General features: G+C 55.2%; 1 protein-coding gene across 1 annotated transcript in view; it reads right to left on the reverse strand.

Annotated features, from left to right (window-relative positions):
* The window catches only part of ERCC3 (ERCC excision repair 3, TFIIH core complex helicase subunit), a 24,457-nt gene extending 16,604 nt beyond the window's left edge, over positions 1-7,853 (reverse strand). Inside the window, exons 1-7 of the mRNA XM_075318724.1 lie at positions 7,765-7,853; positions 4,809-5,014; positions 3,952-4,188; positions 3,366-3,415; positions 1,575-1,710; positions 1,141-1,305; positions 1,033-1,057 (exon numbers count right to left, since the gene is read on the reverse strand). Coding sequence (XP_075174839.1) covers positions 1,033-1,057; positions 1,141-1,305; positions 1,575-1,710; positions 3,366-3,415; positions 3,952-4,188; positions 4,809-5,014; positions 7,765-7,792 — 847 coding nt within the window. The 5' untranslated portion in view covers positions 7,793-7,853. The remainder of the gene's footprint in view (positions 1-1,032; positions 1,058-1,140; positions 1,306-1,574; positions 1,711-3,365; positions 3,416-3,951; positions 4,189-4,808; positions 5,015-7,764) is intronic.
* Positions 7,854-12,759: the final 4,906 nt, after the last annotated feature.

Consider the following 12,759-nt stretch of genomic DNA (forward strand, 5'->3'; position numbering starts at 1 on the left):
TGGACGACGAAAGGGGGAGGGGGGCGACGAAAGGGGAGGGGGGACGACGAAAGGGGAGGGGGACGACGAAAGGGGAGGGGGACGACGAAAGGGGGGCGCCGACGGAGGGGGGGCGACCGGAGGGGGGGGCGACAGAGGGGGGGTGGGCGACAGAAGGGGGGGGGGGAGGACAACGGAGGGGGGGGGCGGAGGACAACGGAGGGGGGGAGGAGGGGGGGGCGGAGGACAACGGAGGGGGGGGGACGGGGGAGGACAACTGGAGAGGGGGGGGGGGAGGACAACGGAGAGGGGGGGGGGGGAGGACAACGGAGAGGGGGGGGGGGGAGGACAACGGAGAGGGGGGGGGGGGAGGACAACGGAGAGGGGGGGGGGGGAGGACAACGGAGAGGGGGGGGGGGGGAGGACAACGGAGAGGGGGGGGGAGGAGGACAACGGAGGGGGGAGGGGAGGACAACGGAGGGGGGAGGGGAGGACAACGGAGGGGGGAGGGGAGGACAACGGAGGGGGAGGGGGAGGACAACGGAGGGGAGGGGGAGGACAACGAAGGGGAGGGGGAGGACAACCGAAGGGGAGGGGGAGGACAACCAAGGGGAGGGGGAGGACAACCAAGGGGAGGGGGAGGACAACCAAGGGGAGGGGGAGGACAACCAAGGGGAGGGGGAGGACAACCAAGGGGAGGGGGAGGACAACGAAGGGGAGGGGGAGGACAACGAAGGGGAGGGGGAGGACAACGAAGGGGAGGGGGGAGGACAACGAAGGGGAGGGGGAGGACAACGAAGGGGAGGGGGAGGACAACGAAGGGGAGGGGAAGGACAACGAAGGGGAGGGGGGAGGACAACGAAGGGGAGGGGGAGGACAACGAAGGATGACGAAGAAGGGGGGAGGAGAATGACGAAAAAGGGGGGGGGGGGACGAAGAATAAAGGAAATGAGGATTCCTTACAGCTAGTCCATTTATTTACTTTCAAGACAACTTTCACAATATATTGCTTAAAAGGCAATTACTTTACACGCTGTCAATATGGGACATGACACTTATCATCAAATCTATTGTCAGGCTGGAGAAAAAAGCAAATCAGAAGGGAAACCGTCAGCAAGGTGGGCAGACGCCCAGAACAGCGCATAGTACTAATGGCTTTACCTGTTTCACCTCGAACGATACGGTCTGCGTTTCTTCCTCCTCTTCTTCTTCTTTGTCCATTTGTTCGTAGAACTCAAACAGATCGGCCGGGACGTCGGTCTTATTCTGCATCTCGGGGGCCTGCGAGGTGGAGGGGCCCCCGGCCGGATCCGTCGTCTTGGAGATCTGGGAATAAATGAAACGCCAACAGGTATCCTGTAGAGTCACCTCTTGTCTGTGATTGTCTACAGTTCACATCTCATCATGGGATTATGAAGCTGAGCTGCAGTGTAAAGCATGAGGGAGGAAATCTCTGATACAGGAGGTGCAGACACGTGTCTGGATCAGGGGCACGGGCTCCTTTTCCCTCCCTCCTATTTCTTCTAGAAGTTTCATACCCTGGGAGTCGGGAATCACAATATATAGATCTGCTATCTGTCAGTGAATGGACTCACGGCGGATTTGCTGGTGAAGGTCTCGGTGATCAGCTCCGTTTCCTCCCCCTCCTCGTTCCTCAGTCTGCAGCCGCGAATTACTCTGTCTTTAAGGAGATCCTGGATGACTTCTGGGTGCGCGCTCTCCACAAAGTATCTGCGGGTCACGTGATCACATTTAGGCCCCCCCCTCTGGAAACACTGCGTCCCCCCACAGATGTCCCCCCGAAATACACAATAGCAATCTGCTCCGTTTATCAGACTGGAATATTTTGGTGCAGACAAAGCGCAAAATGAGTAGAAAAATGCACCAAAAAAAAAAAAAAAAAAAAAAGCAGCATCTGCAAAAACACGGAGAACTCGGAAGACTTCATGGAATCACATCCACTTAACCTGAGCTCCGTGGAACATTCGCATTAATGTGGCATTTCTGATTTTTTGGCTGCTCTGTCTTATTGGTCCAGATGATGAAGAAAAAAAAATGAAGAAAAAGAAAACAAACAAAAGCAGCAAGGCATGTTCACACGGAATGTTTTTGGAGTGTGGTTTTTTTCTCTGTGACAAACACTGCGCTTTTCTGTATCCGCAAAGTGACAGATGTAAAAAAGTCACATTCACTCGCTGCATTTCTTTTCTTTCCTTTGCATCAATTCTTTAGCCTTTTTCACCCATTCAAATGAATGAAATAAAAAAGCAAAGTAACTGCAACCAAAACGCGTGTTTTAGGCAGAAAGTTTCCTGGCACTACTGTGGTTTTTGGTGCAAAAGAAATCACTGCAAAAATGTGACGTGTGAACAAACCCTGAACACGCAGAGAATTGACGCGCTAAGCATGGAATAAGAATTGCAAAAAATGGATAAGGTCAATGACATTTTTGAAATCTCATTTATTTTGCGGCTCGAAATCTCATTTATTTTGCGGCTCCTGGAAATGCTGCATTTTCGGTCATTAAAACAGAAAAATAAAAAAAAAACAACAAAACAAATGTTATAGGATGTGAACACTGGGCCCTGCGCCAACCCAGAGAGGGGCCGACACTGCGCCAGATACTCAGATCTGAGGAAGTGGGATTAGCGTACAGTGACTGCAGTGCTCAGAATCAAGGGGGGTCTCAGCAGCGGACCCCTGTAGTTTTCGGTTTTAGTTTCTGTACTGAAAATTTTAGTTTTCAATACCAAGTAATATCCTGAGACCACAGGAAGGCAGAGAGCAGCAGACGCTCACCGCAGCGGCCGGGCAGCAGCTCCAGCTCTGTGGTTATCAGAGCAGAACGGATTCATGTGTCTGCCAGCCGATTGTGGTTCGCAGCATCCGCCAGCGTCCGGAGCGGACCGAGCCGCAGCGTCCGGAGCGGACCGAGCCGCAGCGTCCGGAGCGGACCGAGCCGCAGCGTCCGGAGCGGACCGAGCCGCAGCGTCCGGAGCGGACCGAGCCGCAGCGTCCGGAGCGGACCGAGCCGCAGCGTCCGGAGCGGACCGAGCCGCAGCGTCCGGAGCGGACCGAGCCGCAGCGTCCGGAGCGGACCGAGCCGCAGCGTCCGGAGCGGACCGAGCCGCAGCGTCCGGAGCGGACCGAGCCGCAGCGTCCGGAGCGGACCGAGCCGCAGCGTCCGGAGCGGACCGAGCCGCAGCGTCCGGAGCGGACCGAGCCGCAGCGTCCGGAGCGGACCGAGCCGCAGCGTCCGGAGCGGACCGAGCCGCAGCGTCCGGAGCGGACCGAGCCGCAGCGTCCGGACCGGACCGAGCCGCAGCGTCCGGACCGGACCGAGCCGCAGCGTCCGGACCAGACCAGGCCGTCAGACCACATCTTACCTGTTATGCTTCAGCACCAGCTTCACTTTTCCATAGCTGACAGTGCAGAGCTGTGGGTGAGAAACAAGCATTTATTAACCAAACATGCCAGGTAGTTAAAGGGTTAATGCCATTTCTACCAATTCTGTGTCCCCCAGAGACCCCCCAGGAGATGGAATGAAGGAACCGCCAGTGAATACAAACTGCTCCTGTCCAAGCCCATCTTATACAAGCTGCAGAGCTCGTAGCTTAAAACTTCTGCCACTGTAACGAGCTCTGCAGCTGTGTGACAGTAACGGGACTGGGGAAGCCTCAGCCTCCGGATGTAGAAAGGATTGCGACCGTTTATTGACAACAAGCAGAGAGAGTGAAGCAATAACACTGATTATGCTGAAAAGCTACATGGATCAATCAATGCTTAGAATTAAAGGGGTCCTCCATTTTCAGGACGGTCTCCTAATGCTCCATGTCCGGGATGTCTAAGCTTACAGAGTCATCCACTGCATTAAGGGCAGAGTAATAGGGACCAGAGCACCTAACATGAGACTGTCCCGCAAGCACTTGACCCCCCACCCCCCGCTGTAATGCCCTGCCTCCGGGCGCTCACCTTGATGAACTGCACGATTCCCTCCGGGACGCCGGTTTTGCTCAACTTCTGTAAATACTCGATGATGTCGGATGTCTGCAGCCCAACACTGACCGCAGCGTACAGGGAGTAGGCCGTCAGCTTGTACTCGTGGACGTGCACCGGACGGCAGACGGGCTCAGAGATGGCGACAAGGAAATCCTGGGCGTATTTATAGACCGGAGAAAAGGCTTCTAAGAAGATGTGTCCATCCGGGGCCTGGAGCAAGAACAGAAAGCGCCGAGGTCTGCCGGGTCACTGCGTCAGGTCTCCCTAAAAGCTCACAAAATTACACTAAATGCTACAATAATAATATCAAACACAGGGGGCCCCGCACAGCACACCCGGCGCCCCGAGCGGAGGACACCCGGCGCCCCGAGCGGAGGACACCCGGCGCCCCGAGCGGAGGACACCCGGCGCCCCGAGCGGAGGACACCCGGCGCCCCGAGCGGAGGACACCCGGCGCCCCGAGCGGAGGACACCCGGCGCCCCGAGCGGAGGACACCCGGCGCCCCGAGCGGAGGACACCCGGCGCCCCGAGCGGAGGACACCCGGCGCCCCGAGCGGAGGACACCCGGCGCCCCACGTGAGGAGAGCGCTTTTGTCTAATTCCAGGGGGTGCAGTGTATATATTATATGTTCATTTGGCAGAATTAGTCGGGGGCCCACGGTAATTTGCGTTTTTTGGAACCTTTATACCCCAAATCCTACTCGGTCAGGATCTGGTCACGTTCATTCGTTACGATGTGATGTTTGTGGACAGCGGGTGCACATGGTCCCGCCATCGGCTGAGCCGGCACTTGTCTATTTCTACAGCCGGACCCTCCCTGCCCACCTACCACCCAGAGTGGCCGGGACGTGTGGTCGCCCTTCAGGGGCATTTCCGATCTGTAATCTTTGGCGTTGTACTCGTCCACTTTGGTGCTGGCCTCGTCCACTTGCTTCCCGGCTGCGGAGGGCACAGCCTCCTGGTCATAAGCGGGCGCCGCGTCATCCTCATCCTCCTCCTCTTCATCGTAGTGACGTTTCTTGAATTTTTTCTTTTCTATAATGAGGATTATCACAAAGGGTTAACATCGTCTGCACCGAACACAAGATAAAACTAAGGGACGGAAATGTATCAGCCGCCAAACCAGTACCAGAACCGCACAGACCCGGTCACCAGAGGCCAACTAAGCCTATACCCATGTAACTCCAGCACCTCATCCTCTCTTAGCGCTCTGTACTGTGCTATCCCTCAGTTACTCTTCCTGGCAATATACGCATGTGACACAATGTGCAGGTGGAAACACTCCATGGTCAATATACACTTACATTTCCAGGAAGAATATCAGAGGGGCGGGGTCACTTATTCTGGGGTCCCCACACCCTTTCCTCACCTGTGACGGTTCAGTCTGCAGAGGGGGGGGCATAAGAGGAGACAGACCCTGCAGGAGGGACGGCCGGACACTGTGCAGACGCCAGCGTAGAGGGAGCACAAGTCCCAGCCACAGCAGGCAGAGACATGGAGCCGCAACTCTGTGCACACCGCGATACAACAACTACAACTCCCAGGATTCAAGAGCTGAAAACCTGACAGGTCTGTACACAGGGTAACGTGATAACTACAACTCCCAGCATCCCTCACCCACACGTCTCTAAAGTGCGATGAGCCGACAACAACTCCCAGCATTCATCATGTGACTGCACTGTAACAGGGAGAACTACAACTCCCAGCATTCATCATCTGACTGCACTGTAACAGGGAGAACTACAACTCCCAGCATCCATCATCTGACTGCACTGTAACAGGGAGAACTACAACTCCCAGCATCCATCATCTGACTGCACTGTAACAGGGAGAACTACAACTCCCAGCATCCATCATCTGACTGCACTGTACCAGGGAGAACTACAACTCCCAGCATTCATCATCTGACTGCACTGTAACAGGGAGAACTACATCTCCCAGCATCCATCATCTGACTGCACTGTAACAGGGAGAACTACAACTCCCAGCATTCATCATCTGACTGCACTGTAACAGGGAGAACTACAACTCCCAGCATTCATCATCTGACTGCACTGTAACAGGGAGAACTACAACTCCCAGCATTCATCATCTGACTGCACTGTAACAGGGAGAACTACAACTCCCAGCATTCATCATCTGACTGCACTGTAACAGGGAGAACTACAACTCCCAGCATTCATCATCTGACTGCACTGTAACAGGGAGAACTACAACTCCCAGCATTCATCATCTGACTGCACTGTAACAGGGAGAACTACAACTCCCAGCATTCATCATCTGACTGCACTGTAACAGGGAGAACTACAACTCCCAGCATTCATCATCTGACTGCACTGTAACAGGGAGAACTACAACTCCCAGCATTCATCATCTGACTGCACTGTAACAGGGAGAACTACAACTCCCAGCATTCATCATCTGACTGCACTGTAACAGGGAGAACTACAACTCCCAGCATTCATCATCTGACTGCACTGTAACAGGGAGAACTACAACTCCCAGCATCCATCATCTGACTGCACTGTGACCGGGAGAACTACAACTCCCAGCATTCATCATCTGACTGCACTGTAACAGGGAGAACTACAACTCCCAGCATCCATCATCTGACTGCACTGAAACAGGGAGAACTACATCTCCCAGCATTCATCATCTGACTGCACTGTAACAGGGAGAACTACAACTCCCAGCATTCATCATCTGACTGCACTGTGACAGGGAAAACTACAACTCCCAGCATCCATCATCTGACTGCACTGTAACAGGGAGAACTACAACTCCCAGCATCCATCATCTGACTGCACTGTAACAGGGAGAACTACAACTCCCAGCATCCATCATCTGACTGCACTGTGACAGGGAAAACTACAACTCCCAGCATCCATCATCTGACTGCACTGTGACAGGGAGAACTACAACTCCCAGCATTCATCATCTGACTGCACTGTAACAGGGAGAACTACAACTCCCAGCATCCATCATCTGACTGCACTGTGACAGGGAAAACTACAACTCCCAGCATTCATCATCTGACTGCACTGTAACAGGGAGAACTACAACTCCCAGCATTCATCATCTGACTGCACTGTAACAGGGAGAACTACAACTCCCAGCATTCATCATCTGACTGCACTGTAACAGGGAGAACTACAACTCCCAGCATTCATCATCTGACTGCACTGTAACAGGGAGAACTACAACTCTCAGCATTCATCATCTGACTGCACTGTAACAGGGAGAACTACATCTCCCAGCATTCATCATCTGACTGCACTGTAACAGGGAGAACTACAACTCCCAGCATCCATCATCTGACTGCACTGTAACAGGGAGAACTACAACTCCCAGCATCCATCATCTGACTGCACTGTGACAGGGAAAACTACAACTCCCAGCATCCATCATCTGACTGCACTGTAACAGGGAGAACTACAACTCCCAGCATTCATCATCTGACTGCACTGTAACAGGGAGAACTACAACTCCCAGCATCCATCATCTGACTGCACTGTAACAGGGAGAACTACAACCCCCAGCATCCCTTATCAGTAAATACACCGGACTACCAGTCACCACACAGGATAATGGGATAACTACAACCCCCAGCATCCCTTCGCTTGTAATACTGTGGCACTACTGGTCTCTACAGTGTAAGGTGATGACTACAACTCCCAGCATTCCCCATCTCACACTACTGCGGCAGTACAAGCCCACAGGCACAGTGCAGTAGCCCGCTGTGGCGCAGAGGCTGCTGGGAGTTGTAGTGCGCCGCGGGCTCTCACCTCGATCACCTCTGTCCTTTTTGCCCATCCCGCACCGCTCTGACAGCAGAAGCCGCTCCAGAAACAGAGCCCCGCCCCCTGCATAGAACTGCCCAATAAAACCGCACAGCGGAAGACGAAAACCGGAAACTGCTCTAACTTCCGGTAAATGCATCAATCACCATGAGAGGCGTGGCCTGCCCAGCTTGTGATTGGAAGCCGCCGTGTCGTTACAATGTTGTTGTCGGAGAATGAAGCTGCGCATACTCATCATCACTGGCTGACAATCCGCACATGCGCAGTGTATAGGAGTGCCATGTGCTCCTGTGTACCCGCTGTGATGCGCGGTCCTCAGCGCTGGTATATACAATGGTCACGTGTCCAGGGCCAGTTACCTCACAGGTCTGCACCCCCCATTCTAGTGACCCCCGTCAGGTGGTAACGGCCTCACAATGGACAATGATAACTGTCCGCACTAACCCAAGGGCGAGAAAAAAAATAACACGCAAGCCGGACGACACCGTGTGTTTCTGAGGAGACTCGCCTCCACATCACAAGCCGGACGACACCGTGTGTTTCTGAGGACACTCGCCTCCACATCACAAGCTGGACGACACCGTGCGTTTCTGAGGACACTCGCCTCCACATCACAAGCTGGACGACACCGTGCGTTTCTGAGGACACTCGCCTCCACATCACAAGCCGGACGACACCGTGTGTTTCTGAGGACACTCGCCTCCACATCACAAGCCGGACGACACCGTGTGTTTCTGAGGACACTCGCCTCCACATCACAAGCCGGACGACACCGTGTGTTTCTGAGGACACTCGCCTCCACATCACAAGCCGGACGACACAGTGTGTTTCTGAGGACACTCGCCTCCACATCACAAGCCGGACGACACCGTGTGTTTCTGAGGACACTCGCCTCCACATCACAAGCCGGACGACACCGTGTGTTTCTGAGGACACTCGCCTCCACATCACAAGCCGGACGACACCGTGCGTTTCTGAGGACACTCGCCTCCACATCACAAGCCGGACGACACCGTGCGTTTCTGAGGACACTCGCCTCCACATCACAAGCCGGACGACACCGTGCGTTTCTGAGGACACTCGCCTCCACATCACAAGCCGGACGACACCGTGCGTTTCTGAGGACACTCGCCTCCACATCACAAGCCGGACGACACCGTGCGTTTCTGAGGACACTCGCCTCCACATCACAAGCCGGACGACACCGTGTGTTTCTGAGGACACTCGCCTCCACATCACAAGCCGGACGACACCGTGTGTTTCTGAGGACACTCGCCTCCACATCACAAGCCGGACGACACCGTGTGTTTCTGAGGACACTCGCCTCCACATCACAAGCCGGACGACACCGTGCGTTTCTGAGGACACTCGCCTCCACATCACAAGCCGGACGACACCGTGCATTTCTGAGGACGCTCGCCTCCACATCACAAGCCGGACAACACCGTGTGTTTCTGAGGGCACTCGCCTCCACATCACAAGCCGGACGACACCGTGTGTTTCTGAGGGCACTCGCCTCCACATCACAAGCCGGACGACACCGTGTGTTTCTGAGGAGACTCGCCTCCACATCACAAGCCGGACGACACCGTGTGTTTCTGAGGACACTCGCCTCCACATCACAAGCCGGACGACACCGTGCATTTCTGAGGACGCTCGCCTCCACATCACAAGCCGGACGACACCGTGTGTTTCTGAGGGCACTCGCCTCCACATCACAAGCCGGACGACACCGTGTGTTTCTGAGGAGACTCGCCTCCACATCACAAGCCGGACGACACCGTGTGTTTCTGAGGGCACTCGCCTCCACATCACAAGCCGGACGACACCGTGTGTTTCTGAGGGCACTCGCCTCCACATCACAAGCCGGACGACACCGTGTGTTTCTGAGGAGACTCGCCTCCACATCACAAGCCGGACGACACCGTGTGTTTCTGAGGACACTCGCCTCCACATCACAAGCCGGACGACACCGTGCGTTTCTGAGGACGCTCGCCTCCACATCACAAGCCGGACAACACCGTGCGTTTCTGAGGACACTCGCCTCCACATCACAAGCCGGACGACACCGTGCATTTCTGAGGACGCTCGCCTCCACATCACAAGCCGGACGACACCGTGTGTTTCTGAAGACGCTCGCCTCCACATCACAAGCCGGACGACACCGTGCGTTTCTGAGGACGCTCGCCTCCACATCACAAGCCGGACGACACCGTGCGTTTCTGAGGACACTCGCCTCCACATCACAAGCCGGACGACACCGTGCGTTTCTGAGGACACTCGCCTCCACATCACAAGCCGGACGACACCGTGCGTTTCTGAGGACACTCGCCTCCACATCACAAGCCGGACGACACCGTGCGTTTCTGAGGACACTCGCCTCCACATCACAAGCCGGACGACACCGTGCGTTTCTGAGGACACTCGCCTCCACATCACAAGCCGGACGACACCGTGCGTTTCTGAGGACACTCGCCTCCACATCACAAGCCGGACGACACCGTGCGTTTCTGAGGACACTCGCCTCCACATCACAAGCCGGACGACACCGTGCATTTCTGAGGACACTCGCCTCCACATCACAAGCCGGACGACACCGTGCGTTTCTGAGGACGCTCGCCTCCACATCACAAGCCGGACGACACCGTGCGTTTCTGAGGACGCTCGCCTCCACATCACAAGCCGGACGACACCGTGCGTTTCTGAGGACGCTCGCCTCCACATCACAAGCCGGACGACACCGTGCGTTTCTGAGGACGCTCGCCTCCACATCACAAGCCGGACGACACCGTGCGTTTCTGAGGACACTCGCCTCCACATCACAAGCCGGACGACACCGTGCGTTTCTGAGGACACTCGCCTCCACATCACAAGCCGGACGACACCGTGCGTTTCTGAGGACACTCGCCTCCACATCACAAGCCGGACGACACCGTGTGTTTCTGAGGACACTCGCCTCCACATCACAAGCCGGACGACACCGTGCGTTTCTGAGGACACTCGCCTCCACATCACAAGCCGGACGACACCGTGCGTTTCTGAGGACACTCGCCTCCACATCACAAGCCGGACGACACCGTGCGTTTCTGAGGACACTCGCCTCCACATCACAAGCCGGACGACACCGTGCGTTTCTGAGGACACTCGCCTCCACATCACAAGCCGGACGACACCGTGCGTTTCTGAGGACACTCGCCTCCACATCACAAGCCGGACGACACCGTGTGTTTCTGAGGACGCTCGCCTCCACATCACAAGCGGTGGGGTCAGTGACATTCCGAGCCCCCCACTGCACACCGGTGACCCCTCCACATGGACATTCACCTCTGGAGCGTATTGTACCCATTTACATCATGGCAGAGGAGAAAAGCTTGTGGAAAGGGTCTCAGGAGTCAAGGAAGACCACCAAGAAAAAAGAGAATTTTGTTTACTTACCGTAAATTCTTTTTCTTATAGTTCCGACATGGGAGACCCAGACCATGGGTGTATAGCTTCTGCCTCCGGAGGACACACAAAGCACTACACTAAAAGTGTAGCTCCTCCCTCCGAGCATATACACCTCCTGGATGACAAATCCACCCAGTTTAGTGCAAAAGCTGAAGGAGGACATCCACCCATAAGTAGAGATAGAGTAAAACCCGGAATAACTGGAACCTCTGTCTACAACAACAGCCGGTGAAAAACACACGGAACAAGAAAACTGCCAACAGGCAACAGGGAGGGTGCTGGGTCTCCCATGTCGGAACTATAAGAAAAAGAATTTACGGTAAGTAAACAAAATTCTCTTTTTCTTCATCGTTCCTTTGGGAGACCCAGACCATGGGACGTTCTAAAGCAGTCCATGGGTGGGAATAACCAGAAAACTGAGAAGTAGGCGAAACCTAACTTCACAAATGGGCGACAGCCGCCTGAAGGATGCGTCTGCCCAAGCTCGCATCTGCCGAAGCATGAGCATGCACTTGGTAGTGCTTCGAAAAGGTATGCAAACTAGACCAAGTGGCAGCCTGACAGACCTGCTGAGCCGTAGCCTGGTGCCTGAAAACCTAAGAGGCACCGACAGCTCTGGTCGAGTGCGCCTTAATCCCCGGCGGGGGGGGCACCTGAGAAGACTGGTAGGCATCGGATATGGCCGACCTAATCCAACGAGCTAGGGTCGGTTTAGAAGCCGAGAGACCCTTGCGCTGACCTGTGGTTAGCACAAAAAGAGAGGTGCACCGCCTAAGAACAGCGGTGCGAGACACATAGATCCAGAGCGTCCGCACCAAATCTAAAGCATGCAACGCTTTCTCAAAGCGATGCACAGGGGCCGAACAAAGGGAAGACAATGAAATGTCCTGGATAAGGTGGAAAGGAGACACCACCTTAGGGAGAAAACCCGGAGTCGGACGGAGAACCACCTTGTCTTGGTGAAAAAACCAAAAAGGGTGACTCCGAAGAGAGCCCAGTCAAATCAGAGACTCTCCTGAGAGAAGTTATGGCCACCAGAAAGACCACTTTCTGTGAAAGACGAAACAACGAAAGCTCCCTAAGAGGCTCAAAGGGGGGTTTCTGTGAGGACCAGATTAAGGTCCCAGGGATCCAGAGGCCGCCGGTAAGGCGGAATGATGTGAGATGCGCCCTGAATGAAGGTGCGCACCTGAGCCAGCCGGGCGATACGCCGCTGGAACAACACTGACAGAGCCGAGACCTGTCCCTTGAGGGAATTGAGGGACAGTCCTAGCTGCAGACCGGACTGTAGAAAGGACAGGATGGTCGGCAAGGAAAACGGCCAAGGAGCATGGCTGGAAGAGCGACACCAGGACAGGAAAATTCTCCAAGTCCTGTGGTAAATCCTGGCTGAGGAAGACTTCCGAGCCTGAGTCATAGTGGAGATGACCTCGGAAGGAATGCCTGAAGCCGTAAGGATTCAGGGCTCAAGAGCCACGCCGTCACTCTGAGAGCCGCAGAATTCTGGCGGAAAACGGACCCTGTGAGAGAAGG

The sequence above is a fragment of the Anomaloglossus baeobatrachus genome, chromosome 7 (genome assembly GCF_048569485.1).
Source record: "Anomaloglossus baeobatrachus isolate aAnoBae1 chromosome 7, aAnoBae1.hap1, whole genome shotgun sequence".
Classification (NCBI taxonomy): Eukaryota; Metazoa; Chordata; class Amphibia; order Anura; family Aromobatidae; genus Anomaloglossus; species Anomaloglossus baeobatrachus.